The following is a 21,514-nucleotide window of genomic DNA, read 5'->3' on the forward strand; positions in this document are numbered from 1 at the left end:
GGAAAATTATGGTAGTCTTGAGTACCTCTGACCACATTTTACAGTCCAGCAAGCCAGTACAAAATGCTTGAGAGTTATTCAATAGCAATTTTTCTTTATAACAGTCCTCAGATTGGTTTCATTTACTAAAAAATCTAAAGCACTGACTTCAAAAGTCTGGAACAATAAGTCTGTGGTTTTTCGTTTTATTTAACAAAATTCTTACTTTCCCATAGCACTAACCTTTAGAGACTGTAACTGGACATTCTTTTAGGCGAGGTGCCTGAATTCAACTAAATAAATATTAGAGACTGACAGTTCCACAGAGTAAGGGAGCAAATATTTACCTTCTTCGCATCTGCAGAAGACCTCAATCCTTCTGGTAGCATGTGCACTAAAGGTAAGACCGTGGCACTGACACGCTGGAAATGGGAATCAGAAACCTGCTCCAAACGTGGTCTCTTGGATTCCAGTGAATCATGATCCACTGGGGACGGGCCTGGGTGAAACTGTTCATATCCAGGTCTCCTTTCTTGAGGCCTAATACATACAAAGAAAATAAACACTTAAAAAAGTTTAAGTGATGTACAACTTCCTACTAATATCTCTGGTTGGACTTTGAAAAAAGTGAAAAAATTAGCTTGCTTCCAGAATGAATCCCTGTCCCCTCCTCCCGCACCCCAGAAGAATATATACCTCACTATAAAATATTATCATTTTCTATTGAATTCCAATAGAAAAATATTCTGCAACAGATTTGGAAGTGTTAGTGGTAAAGAAATGAAAGATGTAGTAAAAGATTTCAATTTAGCCCGGCCAGTGGCTCAGTAGTTGAGCATCGACCTATGAACCAGGAGGTCACCTTTCGATTCCCAGTCAGGGCACAAGCCCGGATTATGGGCTTATCCCCAGTAGGGGGCGTGGAGGAGGCAGCCGACCAATGAATCTCTCTCATCATTGATGTTTCTATCTCTCTCTCCCTCTCCTTTTCTCTCTGAAATCAATAAAAAATATATTATTAAAAAAAAGATTTCAATTTACAGAAAATTTAAAGTTGCTGAAGAGTATCTATAAAATAATATATTTCAACCTATATGTATTGAATTCAGTATAATCTAGACACTAGAATAACACCATTCTTAACCAACAAAAAAAAAAAAAAAAAAAAAACAACCCATAAGTTTAGCCCTGGCTGGCTGTACAGTTGATTAAAACATCATCCTGTACACCAATGGGTTGGGGGTGGTTATCCAATTAGGGAACATACCTAGGTTGCAAGTTCGATCCCCAGTTGGGGTGTGTTCAGGAGGTAACCAATTGATATTTCTCTCTCACACACTGATGCCTCCCCCTCTCTTTCTTTCTCTCTCTGTCTCAACAAATGACTTGAGTTGTGAGGTATTATGGAGACTTAAAGAAAAGTCTCTTTCTGAAAATGCAACACTGCTTTTGAAGATATAATTCTGACCCCCCAGACATGTATACTGTTTAGTTTCCCCAAGTACGTAAGTGTCTTGAAGGTCAGAAATCTGACTTTGATTTCTTGAAGTAATGTACCACGAAGAGTACTACAGATGAGTATTTTGATCATTTGACTTTTCATTTTTTACCAAGTTATTTACAGAAGTGATAGTTTACTTTATGGCCAAACTTTAAAAAGAAATTTCTCAAAAATAACATTTTCTAGGAGTACCACAATATGTTTATTTTTTTTATGCTTGTAAGAGAGAAAATACCACAGTGATTATGGCTTCCTCTAAATGTCTCCATAATATTTAGTCTCATCTCTCAGACTGAAGAAGGTATAAGAACAATGAGAATGTAAAGCTTTGTCTCATTTCAACTATCCTGGTGACACATATCTGGCTGAAGATTACATTTTACAAACATGTTTATCTTCTTGACATTTTATCATCTTTCCATAGGCTCAAAAAAACATTTCATTGAAATGATAATCACTGGATTTCATTTTTTAGGATAGATGATGAAATAATTCCATAAAATTATAGTACTTCAAAAATTTGAAATCTCATGTAAGATACAAAAGCTCATTATCTTCTTAAAATTCACAATGACATCACAAAAAATAGTGGGGTAGGAAGCTACTTGTACTCAATATAGTATTGCGGGTTGTCAACGCAGTAGACAAAAATAAATAAAAGGCACCCAAAATGGAAAGGAAAAAGTATTTCTCTTTGCAGATGGCATGGTCTCATATCCAGAAAACTCCAAAGAACACACAAACAAACAAAAAAATGTTAGAGCTAATAAATGAGTAGAGCAAAATTACAGGATACAAACAAACATGGGAAAAATCAGTTTTTGTTTTTATAATACATTTAAAAATGTATTTTATTAATTTTAGAGAGAAAGGGAGAGGGAGAGAAAGATCGAAACGTCAATGTTGAAAGAGAACCATTGATCAGTTGCCTCTTGCACGTTCCCTACTGGAGATCAAGCCTGCAACCTGGGCATGTGCCCCAAATGGAAATTTAATTGTGACCTCCTGGTTGCTCAATCACTGAGCCACACTGGCTGGGTCAAAAATCAGTTTTATTTCTATACATTAGCAATGAATAATCTGAAATGACATTTTTAAAAAAAATTCAATTTGTAACATCTAAAATAATAGAATAGGAATAAATTTGACCCAGAAGGCTCAAGACCTACAGCTTGAAAAACACAAAACACTGCTGGAAGAAATAAAGGAAAACTTAAATAAATAGTAAGATTGAAAGATTTAAGATTGTTAAGATGACAATACTACACAAAGCTATCTACAGGCCGCATGCAGCCCACAACAAATATTTTTGCGTCCCAGCCTTTATAACGGTATATAAGAAACGTTTTAATGAAAAATTCGTAACTTAATTTTTACAATATCCTGTTATACATAATCCTATCTAATAAAAGAGAAACATGGTAATTGGCGTACGACTGCTACCCTTCCCATTGGCTAATCAGGGCGATATGCAAATTAACTGCCAGCCAAGACGGCGACCGGCAGCCAGGCAGCTTAAACTGAACATGAGGCTTGCTTGCTTCAGTGACGGAGGACTGCTAAGTTCCCCGCCTGCCGTGCCAGCCTCTGAGCTTGCAGTTTAAAAAACATTGTAACAAATATAGAAGCTAAACAAAACCCCAGTAACCAGCTTTCAGAGAGCTGGGATCTCAGAGCTGGAGTTGATACAGAGTTTCGATTATAGAACCGAAACAAACCAGATACCTGTTTTCAGCAGCTGAGGCCTCAGAGCTGGAGCCAAGCCTCAGAGCTAAAGCTGGCCCAGAATTAAAAAAAAGAAAAAAGAATAAAAGGAGCATTTGGGAGCTTCAGTCCCAGCCTGAAAACAGCCCTCAGCCCCTCACCCAGACTGGCCAGGCACCGCAGTGGGGACCCCCACCCTGAAGGGTGTGTGACCAGCTGCAAACAGAAATCATCCCCTCATTCAGGCTGGCCAGGGACCCCAGTGGGGACCCCCACCCTGATCCAGGACACCCTTCAGGGCAAACCAGCTGGCCCCACCCATGCACCAGGCCTCTATTCTATATAGTAAAAGGGTAATATGCCTCCCAGCACCGGGATCAGCGTGACAGGGGCAGCGCCCAAACCCTCTGATCGCCCTGTGGCTTTGTGTGTGACAGGGGCGGGGCCACAACCTCCCTATCGGCCCTGCTCTGTTCATGACAGGGGAAGGCACCCCAACCCCCTGATCAGCCCTGCTCTGTGCCTGATAGGGGGGAGCTCCCCAACCCCCTGATCACCCTGCGGCTGTGTGTGTGACAGGGTGCGGCGCCTCAACCCCCCACCCCACGGGCCCTGCTCTGTGTGTGACGGGGTAGAGCCATAACCTCCCCATCGGCCCTGCCCTGAGTGTGAGAGTGGCGGCGCCCCAACCCCCTGATCGGCCCTGCTCTGTGCGTGACAGGAGGGAGCTCCCCAACCCTCTGATGGGCCCTGCTCTGTGCGTGAGAGGGGGTGGTGCCACAACCTCCCCATCGACCCTGCCTTGAGTGTGACAGGGGTCGGTGCCCCAACCCCCCAATCGGCTCTAACCTGAGCGTGACTGAGGGTGGCATCGCAACCTCCCAATCCGCCCTGCTCTGTGCATGACAGGGGGCAGCGCCCCAACTCCCCAATCGGCCCTGCCTGCTCTGAGCCCGACCAGGGGCTGCACATAGTGATTGGGCCTGCCCTCTGCCACCCGGAAGCAGGCCTAAGCCAGCAGGTCGTTATCTCCCGAGGGGTCCCAGAGTGCGGGAGGGCACAGGCCAGGCTGAGGTACGCCCCACCCCCCCGAGTGCACAAATTTTTGTGCACCGGGCCTCTAGTTATTAATAACAAACTACAACATGCACTAATGACTGATTACTATCATTGTGATGCATTCATTTCCTTTATGTGCCTTACGCGCAGGCGCACCATTTCTCTCCACTAATACTAGCAGAAAATATTTTAGCAGCTGACTGCCACATCATTAGTCTTGGACTGACTTGTTTGGTGTGCACAACAGGAAATACTTCACTTTGGGAGAACAAGAAAAATAGGTTTATTTGTGTTACACTTATTAATTTGTGCAGTTATTCAACGTCTGGTAAGTTAATGTTCAAGAAAAAATGTTTAATTTTTATTAAAATATTCTATTATTTTGTTAACAATTTACTCATTTATTTTAGTCCTTTGTATTCAGCATGTCTCTATCGAAACAAACCTATGTTTCCATGAAAATTGAAACTTTTGTTTCTTTGAGGCCCACAGAAACTTAAACCTTGTTTATTTGGCCTGTGTTAGTTAACCTTTGAGTTTGACATGCTTGATCTACAGATTCAATGTAATCTGTAATAAAATCCCAATGGCGTGTTTTGTTTTGTTTTTGGAGAAAGAGAAAAACCCACCATAAAATTCACATAAAATCACAGGGGAATCCAAATAGCCAAAACAATTTTGGAAAAGAAATACAAAGTAATAACTGACACCACAGAAATACAGAGGATTATAGGAAAACTAGGGGCCCGGTGCACGAAGATGTGTGCAATGGGGGACGGGGAGATTGGAAGGGGGGTCCCTCAGCCCAACCTGTACTCTCTCCAATCTGGGAGCCCTCTCCAATCTGGAAGTTTCTGTCTGTCTTTGCAATCATATGAGCGAAATGTCTGAGACCCCCAACCCAGTTTGGTTTGTTGCTCACAGAATAATAGAGGCATTTTTTCTTCTTTGCTCCATTGGTTTAGATTTCCTGAAGTTTTAGGATATCTTCCCTTACATTTTTCCTAGACACTCTGATTTTACTTATGTCTCTCACCTTTGCTTTCCCTAAATCCCCAACCGCAACAGTGCTCCAGGCTCACTTTGCTCTAGTGCAGCCGTGGGCAAACTATGGCCCGCGGGCCGGATCCAGCCTGTTTGAAATGAATAAAACTAAAAAAAAAAAAAAAAAAAGACCGTACCCTTTTATGTAATGATGTTTACTTTGAATTTATATTAGTTCACACAAACACTCCATCCATGCTTTTGTTCCGGCCCTCCGGTCCAGTTTAAGAACCCATTGTGGCTCTCGAGTCAAAAAGTTTGCCCACCCCTGCTCTACTGTCTACGAGAGCCGTCTGCCACCAGAACTATGATTCCCAGCATTCCTGGTGCTCCCTGCACTCTGGGTTTTTTCTAACCAAGGGACCCACGTCCCACCAAGGGAGCAACCGAGGGAGCAACTGAGGGAGCCACGTCCCCCCAAGCTGCCAGTTCTCCCATTCTGCTCTGTGTATGCAAATAACATGCCATCTTTGTTGGGTTAATTTGCATACCCACTCCGTATTGGCTGGTGGGCGTGGCTTGCGCATAGCGGAGAAACACTAATTTGCATGTTTCTCTTTTATTATATAGGACTAGAGGCCCGGTGCACAAAAATTTGTGCACTCGGAGAGGAGGAGGGGTCCCTCAGCCCGGCCTGTGCCCTCTCGCAGTCTGGGACCCCTCAGGGGATGATCACCTGCTGGCTTAGGCCCGCTCCCCGGGGGGGGGATTGGGCCTAAGATGGCAATCAGACATCCCTCTGCCAGCCTGGCAGCCCTCGGGGGATGTCCACTTGCCAGCGGGGAGCAGGCCTAAAATGCAGTCGGACATCCTTAGCGCTACTGAGGAGGCAGGAGAGGCTCCCACCACCACCGCTGTACTGGCAGCCATCAGCCTGGCTTGTGGCTGAGCAGAGCTCCTCCCATGTGAGAGCGCCCTGACCACCAGAGGGCAGCTTCTGCATTGAGCGTCTGCCCCCTGGTGGTCAGTGTGTGTCATACTGATCAGTCATTCCCAGTCCTTCAGCTGTTAGGGTCAGTTTGCATATTACCTGTTTCATATATAGGACAGAGGCCTGGTGCATGGGTGGGGGCCGGCTGGTTTGTCCTGAAGGGTGTCCCAGATCAGGGTGGGGGGTCCTGCTTGGGTACCTGGATGAGGGGATGATGGCTGTTTGCAGCTGGTCACACACCCTTCAGGGTGGGGGTCCCCACTGGGGTGCCTGGCCAGCCTGGATGATGGGTTGATGGCTGTTTGCAGCTGGTCACACCCCCTTCAGGGTGGTGGTCCCCACTTGGGTGCCTGACCAGTCTGCGTGAGGGGCTGAGGGCTGTTTTCAGGCTGGTGGGTGACTGAAGCTCCCAGACTCTCCTTTTTTCTTTTTTTTTTTTATTCTGGGACTTACTTACCTTCTATAGCTGTCACTGGAGCTGAGAGCCGGCTCCGGCTCTGAGGCCATTGCCGGCTGAAAGCAGGTATCTGGGTTTGTTTAGATTCTATAATTGAAACTCTGTTGCCATCACTGGCCGCTCTAAGCTCTGAGGCGGCACTGGCTGAAAGCAGGTTTCTGGAGCTTGTTTAGGTTATATAATTGCAACATGGTTGCATCCGGAGCTCAGAGGTCAGCAGCGGCAGGCGGGGAACCTTGGCTTCCTTCATCACTGGAGCAAGCAAACCTCCTGTTTGCTTCAGCTTTCTGGCTGCCGGCCTCCATCTTGGCTGGCAGTTAATTTGCATATCTTGCTAATTAGCCAATGGGAAGGGTAGCGAAGTTACAGTTAATTACCATGTTTCTCTATTATTAGATAGGACTAGAGGCCTGGTGCACGAAATTCATGCACTGGGGATGGGTGGGGGGTCCCTTAGCCCAGCCTGTGCCTTCTCACAGTCCGGAACCCCCTCCCTCCTTACCACCGACCTGCTTGCTGCTTCCTACTGCTTGGCTTGCTGCCCCTTAGTGCTGCCGCAAAGGCTCCCGCCACCACCGCTGCACTCGCCAGCTGTCCTGGCCCCTGCTGTGGGTCAGAGCTCCTCTGCTACAGCAAAGGTTTGGGTTCCACACTGCCAGGGCACCTACTTAGTTTCGGGTTGATCCCCAGTTGAGGCTGACTGCTGCTCAGGAAGTGACTGAGGACCGTGTGCTCTAGTTATTCAGTGGGGAGCTGGGGTTCCATTTCCAACCTGGCCCACTCTGATCCCCAATAACCCCGGCTCCTACATCAAGGACGACTTCAACTAAGGCAGCTGCGTGTGTACATATCCACATGGGTAGGTCACTCTCTCCGTGGCTCACCAGGCGTGGCTGCTGCAGAGTCACCCCAGAGGCGGATTTCCGGGTTCCCAGGGAGAGCGCCCTCCAGGCCAGACTCCCAGGGAGAGCTGGGTTGAAGGGAAAGCACTTCGCCTGGACCAGAGCACCCGTCCTGTGCAGGGCTCGCAGGGTTTGTGTCTCTGATCCTGCCCTCAGCAGCCCCAGTGCCGAGGTGGTGGTCTTTGGGGCTGCTGGGTGCCGGACTCCCCCTGCAGGTTTGTGTCTCCGATCCTGCCCCCAGCAGCCCCAGCACTGTGGTGGCGGGGCTTGGTGCTTCTGGGTTCAGGGCCCCCCTGAGGGTTTGTGCCTCTGATCCAGCCCCCAGCAGCCCCAGCGCCATGGTGGCAGGGCTTGGGTCTGCTGGGTGCCGGGCCCTCCTGTGTGTTGTGTCTCTCATCCAGCCTCCAGCAGCCCCAGCACCGCGGTGGCTGGCCTTGAGTCTGCTGGGTGCTGGGCCTGCGGGTTTGTGTCTCTGGTATCCCCAGCAGCCCCAGCACCCTGATGGCGGGGCTTGGGGCTGCTGAGTGCTGGGCCTGCATGTTTGTGTCTCTGATCGGGCCCCCAGCAGCCCCTGCAAGAATAGGGCTTCCTCGGTCCGATCGTGCCGCCAAGCCCCGCCACCCAGGACTGCACATGGGGGTCCCGCCCACCCAGGGTCGCACACAGGGGTCCCAACCGCCCAGGCCCGCCCTGCCTACAGTATGCAAATCAGTCGCCATCTTTGTTGGCGGTTAATTTGCATATCGTGCTGATTAGCCCATGGGAGGCATAGCGAAGGTACGGGCAATTACCATGTTTGCCTATTATTAGATAGGATAGGATATTACAAACAACTATATGCCAACAAATGGTACAATCTTGGAATGGGTAAACTCCTAGAAACGAACTATCATCCAAGACTGTATTGAGAAGAAACAAAAAATTTTAACAACTATTACCAACTATAACCAATAAAATCAAAGCAGTAATCAAACAACTCCCAACAAACAAAAGTCCTGGACTGAATGGTTTCACAGGTAAATTTTACCAAATATTCAAAGAGAACTAGCACCTATCTTTCTCAAACTATTCTAAAATATTTCAGAAAAAGGGGAGACTCACAAGCTCATTTTACAAGGCCAGTATTATCCTAATTCCAAAACCAGATACAGTAGGTCCTCAGGTTACGTGGGAGATCCGTTCCTACAGCGCAACGTAACGCGATTTTCACCGTTAAGTTGGAACCAACTACATAAGCACTTACATCACTCACATGGAGCACATACACAGCAGTAATGAAGTGAAACAGTAAAAAACATATAAAATAAAGATAACAATTCCTGACCTTTACTTGTGGTAAATAAATACTAAAAAACATAAAGCACATATGTACATATGTCAAAATGATGGAGCTTTTTTTTATATATAAATAAATGGGAGATGGCGATGTAACTACAAAACAACGTACGTCAAATCCAACATAACCCAAGGACTGTCTGTAAAGACACTCACTACAGAGAAAGAACATTATAGGCCAATATCCCTGATGAACATAGATGCAAAAATCCTCAACAAAGTATTAGGAAACTGAATTCAGCAATATATTAAAAAGATCATACACTATGATCAAATGAGATTTAATCCTGGGATAAAAGGTTAGTTCAATATCTATAAATTAATTAATGATTTACGTAATGTGATATACATAAACAAAAAAGATTAAAATCATATGATCATATCAATACATGCAGAAAAAGCATTTGACAAAAACCACCACCCCTTTATTATTAAAAAATTTTTTTAGCAAAGTGGCAATAGAGAGAGCATACTTCAATATAATAAAGGCCATATAAAACAAACCCATACTGAAGGGGGAAAAACTAAAAGCATTCTTTTAAGATCACAAAAAAGACAGGAATGTCCACCTTCATTAAGCTTATTCAACACTAGAGGACCACTGCACGAGGTCCTTCATGCACGGGGGTGGGGGGGTGGGGGGGGTGAGGAGGGAGGGAGTCCCTCAGAACAGCCTGCGCCCTCTCGCAGTCTGGGGCTCTTGCAGTCCGGGACCCCTCACTCCTTACCGCTCACCTGCAGTGGAGGCGGGAGAGCCCGGAGAGCCCGACTTCTGGCTGAGCGGCACTCCCTCTGTGGGAGCGCACTGACAACCAGGAGGCAGCTCCTTCACTAAGCATCTGCCCCCTGGTGGTCAGTGCATGTCATAGAGACCAGTCATTCTGCAGTTTGGTCAATTTGCATATTAGGGATTTATTATATAGGACAGTACTGGAAGTCCTAGCCACAACAATCAGACAAGAAAAAAAAAAGGCATCCAAACTGAAAAGAAATAAGTAAAATGGTCATTATTTGCATATGACATGATACTGTATATAGAGAATCCTAAAGATTTCACCAAAAATCTACTAGAACTAATAAATGAATTCAGTAAAGTAGCAAGATACAAAATAAATATTCAGAAATCAGCTTCATTTTTATACAACCATAATAAACTATCAGAAAAGGAAACTAAAGAAACAATACCATTTATAATTGCGTAAAAAACAAAAACAACTCGGGTATAAATTTAACCAAGGAAGTAAAAGACCTGTACTTGAAGAATATACAAATAAATGGAAGCACATACCCATGCTCATAGACAGAAAGAATTAACATCATTAAAATGTTCACACTACCCAAAGCAATCAACAGACTGAACACAATGCCTATCAAAATCCAAATGGCGTTTTTTAGAGAACTAGTAAAAATAATCCAAAATTTTATATGGAACTTCAAAAGACCCCAAAAAGTCACAGCAATCTTGAGAAATAAGAACAAAGTTGAAAGTCTCACGCTACCTGATATCAAGGCTACAGTAATCAAGATTGCATGGTACTGGCATAAAAACAGACACATAGATCAATAGAACAGGATAGAGAGCCCAGAGATAAACCCATGACTATATGGTCAATTAGTCTATGACAAAGGAAGCAAAAACATACAATGGAGTAAACACAGTCTATTCTGTAAATGGTGCTGCAACAATTGGACAGATACATTAAAAAAAAAATGAGACTAGACCACCTTCTTACAACATATACAAGAATAAACTCAAAATAGATTAAAGACTAAAATGTAAGATTCAAAACCACAAAACTCTTAGAAGAAAACATAGGCAGTAAAATCTCTGACATTTCTCTCTGCAACATTTTTTCTGATATATCTCCTAAGAAAAGAAAAACAAAAGAAAAAACTAAGCAATGGGACTATATAAAGCTAAAACATTTTGCAGAGCAAAGGAAACCATCAACAAAACGAAGACAACCAATTCATCAAAGAAGATATTCACCAATGATAACATTAGATACATCAAGGGTTAATATCCAAAATTTATCAAGAAATCATACAACTCAATACCAAAAGAACAAACAATCCAACTAAAAAATGCACAGAGGACCAGAATATACATGTGAAAATATGCTTAACACCACTAATCCTCAGAGAAAGTGCAAATTAAAACCACAATGAGATATCATTTCATACCTATCAGAATGGCTGTCATCAATAAATCAACAAACAAATGTTGGCAAAAATGTGGAAAATAGTGAACCCTCCTTCACTGTTGATGGCAATGCAGACTGGTGCAGTCACTATGGAAAACAATACAGAGGGTTCCTTAAAAAATTAAATACGGTACTACCATATGATCCAGAAATCCCACTTCTGGGTATTTATCCAAAGAAATCCAAAACACTAATTCGAAAAGACATATACAACCCTATGTTTACTGTAGCATATTTTACAATAGCCAAGACATGGAAGCAACCTAAGTGTCCAATAATAGATAAGTAGATAAAATGTTGTAGTAGATATATACAATGCAATTTTACTCGGCCATAAAAAAAGAAGGAAATCTAACCTTTTTTGACAGCATGGATAAACCTAGCCGCGGTGGTTCTTAACCTTCCTAATGCCGCAACCCTTTAATTCAGTTCCTCATGTTGTGGTGACCCCCAACCATGAAATTATTTTCTTTGCTACTTCATAACTGTAATTTTGCTACTGTTATGAATCGTAAGGTAAATATCTGATATGCAGGATGTATTTTCATTGTTCGCGACCCACAGGTTGAGAACCGCTGACTAGATGGTATTATGTTAGGCACTAGAGGTCCGGTGCATGAAAATTCGTGCACTGGGGAGGGAGGTCCCTCAGCCCGGGCTGCCCCCTCTCAAAGTCTGGGAGCCCTCAGGGGATGTCCCAAGATGGCTGAGGGCCCCTTCTCACAGGGAGCAGGACTAAGCCACAGTATAGCCTCCCTCCATGGGAGGCAATTGGGCCGATCAGGGGAAGGCACCGCCCCCATCATACTGCTGCTGCTGCTGCTGGCGCCACAGCTGCCTGCCCTCGGCTCTCGCAGCCGCCGCGGCTTTGTCCAGAAGGACGTTCAGCTGTCTGGTCTAATTAGCATATTATGCTTTTATTATTATAGATAATAAGCCCAACAGAAAAAGACAAGTACCATATGGTTTCACTTATATATGGAATCTAAAGAACAAAATAAATGAACAAACAAAATATAAACAGACTCTCAGATAGAGAGAACAGACTGATGATTGCCAGAAGGAAGGGGACAGAAGGGGCTGAGTGAAAACAGTGAAGGAATTAACAACTATAAATTGGTAGTTACAAAACAGTCCCAAGATGTACTAGTAAAAGTACAGCATAAGAAATATAGCCAATAATATTGTAATAACTATGTATGGTGCCAGGTATGTACTTAAAATATCAAGAGGACCACTTTGTAGAATATCTGATTATCTAACCACTATGTTATATACCTGAAACTGATACAAAATGAAACTGAATATAAACTGTAATAGAAAATAAAATGTTAAAAAAATTTTTAAATGTTAAAAAATAATTATAACATAATGATTATACTTCAATCTGGAAGGTTTTTTCAAATAGAACACCTTACAGATACTTTTATATACTTTGGTGTTGAATAAAAGTGTGATAGGTTGATCAATATAAGACTTTGTATAATAAAAACATATCACATTAAAATAAATTTTGTGTAAGGAATGAATAAATGAGTTCCAAGAAAAAAGGGAATAAAAAAGCTCAATTAAACATAAGTTTGTTCAAATACAGTGTTATTTTAAGTGGATGATGGTATCAGATCACTATGGTATTTAGGTTCCATCAGATAGTTTTAAATGCATATTGCAGCAGGGGGTTTTTAATGACAATTTTCAATATGACAAATTATATTCATTTTTCAAACTTACTAAGAAGAATTTTAGACGTCAATTTAAAATTACACAGCAGAATACAGCTTTTCAAAATTCTTTTGAATAACATGTAAGTAACATGTTTGAAGACCACTGTTTTAAGTTTTCCTTTCACGCTCCTTCAGAGGCTTCTGTCTCTCAGTGTCTTTAGATGTTAGAAATCATACAGGTTCATCTTTAAACTATTGCTCTTCTCAATTTTCATAGTTCCTCGTTCACTATAACAATCTGTATTTTAAATCTAGACCAGGCACAGGGAACCTTTTTCTGCCAAAGCCATTTGGATATTTATAACATCCAACTTAAAAATTAGCCTGCTATATTTGGTCACACATTTAATTAACTCACCCCTAATACCTTGGCAGGGCCAGACCAAATGTATTTGGGGGCCTTATATGGCCCTCGGGCCAGATGTTCCACACCCCTGATTTAGACCCTCCCCAAGCATCCTGGATACATCTCCACCTGGATGTTTCATGGGTACCCCAAACTTAATTCATACCAACTCAAGGTGTCTTACATTGTTGCTCTGTCCTTATTCTCTATCACAGTTGCTGGAACCAACAACAACCAACAAGTTGGAAACCTAAGATTTATCCATGTTTACTCCCTCATCTTTGCCAATTGCCAGGTCTTGGAAGTCTTACCTCTTAATTTACTGGTGTGTCTCCTCTCCATTTCAATTACATCGCCCTATCTTATCCACATATTCTCTCTTTCTCTTATAGGTCAGGTCCTCTACGTGTTCTCTGTTGCATCTAGTCTTTCCAAGTTCACCCTCCACAAAACAGCCAAAAGTAATATATCAAAAACAAGCATCCAGCATTAGGTTAAGCCAAGCTCCTCAACATGGCACTTAGAACCAGAGCCACTCACTGTCAGCCTGCATGGAGATTTTGTTTGAAATTTCTGTAAGTACATGCAACCTTCTGGTGTAAAGGGCCCAGCTAACTGCCTGAGCTATCTTTCAGCCCTCAGATGTCCCCTCAAATAGGCACCATTGCTCAGGACACAACCTATAAGAACTAACTTCCAAGTATTACATTTTGCCTGTAAGATTTACGAGTGCTGCAGGGGAGCCCAAGGCATTGCAGGACACCAAACAATTAAGACAGACAGAGCATGGAAAGCTCTCTTTCCATTAAAAAATCAGATTTTTCCCATTTCAGCTTGCTGTTCCTTTTTAGAAAAACAAAAGCACTGATACATTAATAAGTAAATATATAATTTAACATTTAAAATTTCAAAAAATTCAAATGTACTATGAAAATCTTTGTGAAAACACTTACAATTATATATTGGGAGTCCTGGTGAAGCTAAACATGAAATGTACATTCTAAATTAACATTTTTGCCTTTTAAAAAATAATACCTACAGAATGTTGCAGCCAATTTGGAAACAATCTGGTAGTTTCTCAAATAGTAAAGAAATCTTAAACGTTCATTTATATCATCGAACAATTCTACTGCAAGTTAAATTACCGAGAGAAAGGAAAATAAATGCCACACAAAAATTTGTGTATGAATGTGCATTACTCATAATAGTCAAAAAGTAAAAACAAATCAAATTTCAATTGAAGAATGGATAAACAAAGTGAGTATCCAAAAACAGAAACAAAAAACAAGAACACCAGATTTTAATAATAAAAATGCTGTAGACTTTTAAACATAAAAGTTCCTATATTTTACTGACTTTCATTTCTTAATACCATCTTTAAATACCTTTAAGCTCTGGCCAGTGTTCTAAATGATTAGCGCATCAGCCTGTGCACCACAGGGTCTCAAGTTCAATGCTGGGGCAAGGGCCCGTACCTGTGTTGCAGGTTCACTCCCCGACCCTGGTTGGGGCCCATGCGTAGGCAACCAATCAATTCTCTCTCTGTCTCTCCCTTTCCCTTCTACTATCTCTAAAGAAAAATCAATGGGGAAAAAAATATCCTCAGGTGAGGATTAACACAACAACAAAAGAATCACAAACTGGCCGAAGCCGGTTTGGCTCAGTGGATGGAGCGTCGGCCTGTGGACTGAAAGGTCCCAGGTTCGATTCCAGTCGGGGGCATGTGCCTGGGTTGCGGGCACATCCCCGGTGGGAGATGTGCAGGAGGCGGCTGATCGATGTTTCTCTCTCATCGATGTTTCTGACTTTCTATCTCTCTCCCTTCCTCTCTGTGAAAAATCAATAAAATATATTAAAAAAAAAAAAAAGAATCACAAACTGTATTTTTTAAGAATATCTGTTTTATTTTTATACAGATATGAGAAAAAAATATGTAATAAAGCTTAAAATGGAAAGAACTGCTGCTATATACCAGATAAAAGCTTCTTTATCACAAGAAAAGTAGTTCCTAAAAAATTCCTCTTAAAGGGTAAGGAAAACATTATAAAAACCATTAAAAAGGTGATATTTTAGCTGTGGCCCATGTTTCCCAGTGGTTAGAGCACTGGCCTACAAACCAAAGGGCATGTATGTGAGTTGCAGGTTCAGTACCGGGCCCAGCTGGGGTGCATGGAGCAGGCAACCAAGCAATGTGTTTCTCTCATATCTCTCTCTCTCTTCCTCCCTCCCTTCCTCCTTCCCTCCCTCCCTCTCTCTCTCTCTTGCTCTTGCTCTCCCCACACACATACCCTCCCTCCTTTTCACTCTAAAAAAAAAAAAAGGTAAAACTATCCTCAGGTGAGGATTAGCATAGCACTTAGAACCAGGGCCACTCACTGCTGGCCTGCAAAAAAAAGATGAAATTTTATTTAACATTTCCATTATATAAGTACCAACTCACTCCAACCACATTTTTCAAATTCATACCTTTATACATTCTCCCAATAGTTACCATACCTCTAAGTGGGGTAGTTATAGTCTTTTTCCTTTGTCAAGAACTATTATTGACATTCTGTTATAATACCATAATTCATCTAAATAACTCATATGGACTTTCTACTTAAATGAGTTTATGGCATCTATTCTCTATTTAGCTAGATCCCATCACCTACTAGAAATTGTTTTTTAAAGTTTTAGATGTTCAGTGTTTTCATGTCTAAGAATGTGTATTGCTATTATTCTTGTACATGTCTGGCATAATATTCTTGGATCTCAATTCCTTTTTCTGAGAATTTTGTAGCTATTGTTCTACTATCTTCTGACACTATAGAAGTTTGAGGCCAGACTCTTCTTCCAAAATAGATTAATTTTGCTTACTGGATTCCTGATTATTTTACTTACCCTTGAACTTTAATAAGTTAACAAGGATCTGTCTAGATATTGATCATTCTGTGTAATTTTTTCCTAGAGACAGGTATGGGTATTTCTTATCAACTTTGTTTACTTTACAAGGAAAAAAACGGATTATTTTATTATGAATTTTTTTTCCCTTTACCATGTTCTTCATTTCAGAAACACATGCTCATATGATACATTGGGTGGTTGTAATTTGTCCTTCAGATTAATCAACTTCTTTCAAATTGCTTTCATCTTTGTCCTTTTCTTCTGCATTCACTCTTATTATCTTACAACTTTCTTCCATAACAAAGGTCTGACCTTTAGCCACACCTATTTTAATTCTGTTTACCTCATTTTATATGTTAAGTACATAGTGATGAGGTTGGGGGCACTGGAATGTCCAATCTTCCATTTTATCTAATTTGGCTGTTTTGTGTTTGAATACTTCATTAATTTTAAACTAGTGGCCCAGTGCACGGATTCATGCACATTGAAAGGAAATTAATTAGAAGAAATATTTTAATATCGCTATTTGCCCTTTCTCTATAATAGAAGTGACAACCAAATTCACAATCGACAATGACAGATCGAAACACACAGGTGCGCTTACACCAGTGAGAGCTTTATATGTATCACACATGCGTGAGTCAACTCAGCCTTTTATAGATATAGAATAAACTTACTTAATTAGACCTTCTTTCTAATGTAGCTAAACTTTCTCCAGCCCAGTGAAGCACCCCAACTTCTCTTTTAGGTAATTGTCAGCAACACAGCAGTAAATATGAACACGAAGCAGATTATTATCGTAGATCATGCAGGGAAAACAAATGGTAAAATATTTAACTGCAGCAGTGTTTGACTATATTCTGCACAGTGAGAAAACCTGAAGTCATTTTCAAGGTCCACCATTTCTTACTTCTTTTCAGTCGGGTCAAGTTTCTAAACTTTCTAAATCTCCATTTTCTGACTAATGAAAACAGAAATTCTACCGAGTCTCCTACCTACCTACTCCAGGACTTCTGTGAGGATCAAATGAGATGAGGCATGGGAAAACGCTTCATAGACATTTGGTTAAAGTGTGAAATGTTTGCACCTGGGTATAAAGCAAGTCATGTTCCTGGGCTGAAAAAACTGCAAGGAAGCTAGTCGTCGCTAGGGAGAGGAAGCCGGGGATTGCTACGTGACATCATTACCCAGCACCCATAGCTATCTTTTCTGGCTGGGCTGGGCTGTGGGCCGCAGTTTGCACCATGAGGTCTCGGCAGCGTCAGCTGCAATTTGGTGGGCTCCAGGGTGGTGGCGGGGCCTGTGTCCCACTTGGGGGAAGCCGAGTGTTCCTTTGTGGGCACCAGGTCCGCAGTGCCATTTCTCTGTACATAGCCAGTGCGCATCAAAGTAGCTCCTGCACTGAGCCTCTGCCCCCTGGGAGTCAGTGCGCATCATAGCGACCAGTCAGACACTTAGCGTGTTAGCCTTTTATATATATAGGTTCTTCTATAGTGCATAGCACTCATGCCGTATGTTCTTTGTTTTTGTCTTCTTACATGTAGAGGTCTTTGTTTGGGGCATACAGTACTGCTTATTAATTTTCTTTTCCAGGGATTTGTTAGCCCTGTTCATGGCATCCCTTACCCTCCTATTCAGGTACAACAGGGGCAGCCCCTCTCGGACTTTCTCTTTGGTGTGGAATAGAGTGAAGGGTTTTCCTTGCTCATCACTACTTTGCCTGTCATGTGTTTGTTTACAGATGGAGGACTGGGTATGGCTTTCTAGATACTTTTCTATAGCCTGAGGGAACAGGAAAAAGAGCAAAGTAAGGGAAACCTTGGTTGAAGCTGCCAGAGCCTTTGGTAAGAATCCTGGCCACTTTACCAGACATGTAAGTCAATCCTGATAGTTTTGGCTCACCGATTTGGAAAACCGCACACCGTGACAGCTCCTCCTGCAGAATGGCATATGGGGATTCCAAGCAAACCACCCAGACTTAAATTTTCTCAAACTGAAGATTATGCATAAGAAATCCTAGGACTTTAATGATCCTCTTTCTTTCTTTAACACTGCTTCTTGAGTAAAGAAATAGGGACTAGAAAGCCAAGTGATGCAAGATTCTTCTAATTCCTTCCTTAAATGCCACTCTTCCAAGTTTATGGCAGTGGCTATATGTCTTTCCTTCTTTATAAAGGGGGAATTTTTAGCCCCTTTTTAAAAAGTTATTTTTTTTATATTTGCTAAAAATTGGGGGAAGAGTGATCTGAAGTCTCTCTACAACCTTCACCAAGAAATGTATTTTAAAATAACTTTAAACATGACTAAATAATTTCAAGCCCTTTTATCACCTCAAAATTGAAACAGTAAATATATTTTTAAAATCGGAAATCAGGTTCTTTATAAAATTGCTAAAACCAGGAAGGCAATTTAATAAAGATACTTACTGTGTTTCAAAATATTTTGTATCAAGAGTAAGAATGAAGTCAAAGATAGCAGAGATGATAATGACTCTAGGGAAAATGAGTATCTAACATGTAAAGAGTCAATATTATCTCATCAAATACTTACCATCCTTTGAGAACAAAGACATTAATGCCCCCATTTTTACAAGCAAGAAAACTAAGGTTTGAAGAGCCTAAATCAGTGATTTGCAATCCTGGCTACAAATGAGAATGACCTGGGAAATTTTAGACATAAGGGAATGCCTGGGCCCAATCCCAGATACCGATTTAATTAAACTGAACCTTAAACAAATATAGCAGTTAGAGCACTCAATAGAAAATCCACTATAACTTAAGTTGGCCCTCGCATATGCAGAGTCCCAACAGACAGTTGACCCTCAAACAACCGGGATTTGAACTACGCAGGTCAACTGAACTGCAGTCAATTGAACTGTAAGTGTCAACTGAAAAAAATCCGTGTATAAGTGACCTGTACAGGTCAAACCCTTGTTGTTCAAGGGAACTTGTATTCTGAAATGACACTTGGGCATCAAGTTTTATTTATTTATCTATCTATTTATCGAATATCTTTATTGATTTCAGAGAGGAAGGGAAAGGGAGAGACAGAAACATCAATGATGAGAGAGAATCATTGATCAGCTACTTCCTGCATGTCCCACACTGGGAATTGAGCCCGCAACCCGGGCATGTGCTATGACCGGGAATCAAACGGTGACCTCCTGGTTCATAAGTTGACACTCAACCACTGAGCCATGCCAGCTGTGCTGGGCATCAAGATTTAAAAGCTCCCAGGCAGCCCTAGCCAGTTTGGCTCAGTGGATAGAACATCAGCTTGCAGACCGAAGGGTCCTGGGTTTGATTCCAGTCAAAGGCATGTACCCTGGTTGCAGGCTCCTCCCTGTCCCGGGACCTGGTCTGGGTGCATGCAAGAGGCAACCAATCAATGTGTTTCTCTTACATCGATATTTCTCTCAGTCTTTCCCTCTCTCTTCCACTCTCTCTGAAAATCAATGGAAAAATATCCTCCAGTGAAGATTAAAAACAAAACAAAAAAAAACATGTAGTGTGACCAAGAATAAACATTTGTTGCATAAAACCAAAAGAAAAAACCCCAGCTCCTAGGCAGTTCTAATAAGTAGCCTAAATAGAGAACACCAATTTATACAGGCTGGGGCAAAAGTGGGTTTACACAATACAGAGAGTTTATTCTTGCATTATTTTTATTAATTATTGTGTTATATTCCATATAACAACTGTAAACCTACTTTTGCTCCCACCTTGTACATAGTATGATCAAGGCCACACTGCTGACCAGGATTCAAGCGTAGGTCTACCTGATGTCCCGATACACAGCATTAACTTTGAACTATGGGAACAAATTTTAAGGGTTGGTTCACTAATTACAACAACTCCAAAAGATAAACAAATAAAAACAAATAAAATACAAACTATAAATGACCAGTCACAGTTTGGTTAATAAAATTGTAAAATAAAAAAATTAAATTAAAGAAATTAACACACCCGTGAAGTAGGCACACTTCACAAGTTCAGTCCTAGAGAGAAATAAAAGAAACCCCATTACCTGTCAGAACCTGGGTGAAATTCTGAAAGCAAGGAAGGTCGTCTGCGAAGCTGCTGTTGCTGCTGCTGTTGCAAAAGCTGTGACGCTTGACTGACTTCAAGATGAGAAGAACGATAATCAGGGACTGCAAATTCCTAGTATTAAAATAATCATACATTAATTATTAACCAAAAAGTGAAAAGCATCATGAAATCAAAGCAAATATAAATGCATGAAGGTAGTTATGGGCCACTAAGTATGGAAAGAAATAGCACTGATGATTTCAACCCTTTACTTACCTAATTCTTTCTCCAAAACCTAAAACAATAAACATTTTAACTATATGTCATTCAAAGGAATTCAAATTAAATTTTGTGTTCAATTTTGATTCATTCTTCTAACAATAATTTCCAATCTATATTATTCATGTAGTAAGATCTCAAACTCATGTGTTCAATATGAAATCCTAAAAAGTATGCCAATCTTAAATTCAAAATCAGTAAGCTGAAAGGGTAACAAAAGCCATCCAGTTAAATTCATGTATATTTACAAATGAAGAAACAGAAGTCCAGAGACTCAACCTGCTAGGTTAAGAGTAATAGTTTTTCCATCATTCCTAGATGGGTGGTTTTATGTTTGTTTTCCTATTTCTCTTTTATTGTCTTTTTATTGAACATGAAAAAGCTTTGCCTGGCTGGCGTAGCTCAGTGGCTGAGCATCGACCTATGGATCAGGAGGTTGCAATTCGATTTCCAGTCAGGGCAAATGCCTGGGTTGTAGGCTTGATCCTCAGTGTGCAACGTGCAGGAGGCAGCTGACCAATGATTTTCTCTCATCATTGATGTTTTTATCTCCCTCTCCCTCTCCTTTCCTCTATGAAATCAATAAAAGTTCACTACTAAAAAAGAAAAGAAAATGCAATTTTCCAGGCATTCCACTCTTAGGTATATAAACAGGTAAATAAAAATATATATATATATATGTCTACACACAAAAATTTACACACAAATTTTCAAATCAGCTTTATTCACAATAGCGAAAAAGGAGAACAAATCCAAAGGTCCCTTGACTTATGAATGGACAAACAAAATGTGGTATACAGGTATCCCCCACTTCTGAAAAGTTCAAGTTATACTACTTCACTTTTACAAAAGAGCACATTAGTCCTGTTTTCACTAACCAAAAGAAATCCAAAGAGGATTTTCACTTTTACAAACAAGCAAAAAGTGAAACAAATGTTCAGTGTTTGTTTTGCAGTGAGCCATTATAGAAGCAGTGCACCCAGAGAGGCAAGACTGGCTTCACCATGCTCCTTCCCAGGGAACTACTACCTTCAGCATCTCAGCATCAAGCCGCCATTGCTTTGAAGTGCATCTGTAAGCACCTGTGCTTTATCTCTATTTTGGGCATCTGTTAGCAAGATGGGTCCTAAGGTATCAG

General features: G+C 41.5%; 1 protein-coding gene across 5 annotated transcripts in view; it reads right to left on the reverse strand.

The window, feature by feature from the left end:
* NCOR1 (nuclear receptor corepressor 1) overlaps window positions 1-21,514 on the reverse strand; it is a 236,298-nt gene that overhangs the window by 158,274 nt on the left and 56,510 nt on the right. For all 5 annotated transcript variants that reach the window (XR_013997027.1, XR_013997028.1, XR_013997029.1 and 2 more), the window contains exons 3-4: window positions 20,096-20,229; window positions 327-519 (exon numbers count right to left, since the gene is read on the reverse strand). Coding sequence is in view for 1 of the 5 variants with exons in the window: in XM_081110795.1 (XP_080966921.1) it covers window positions 327-519; window positions 20,096-20,229 (327 nt within the window). In the remaining 4 variants the exon portion in view is untranslated. The remainder of the gene's footprint in view (window positions 1-326; window positions 520-20,095; window positions 20,230-21,514) is intronic.

This window comes from Myotis nattereri (genome assembly GCF_964212035.1).
Source record: "Myotis nattereri genome assembly, chromosome: 16".
Classification (NCBI taxonomy): domain Eukaryota; kingdom Metazoa; phylum Chordata; class Mammalia; order Chiroptera; family Vespertilionidae; genus Myotis; species Myotis nattereri.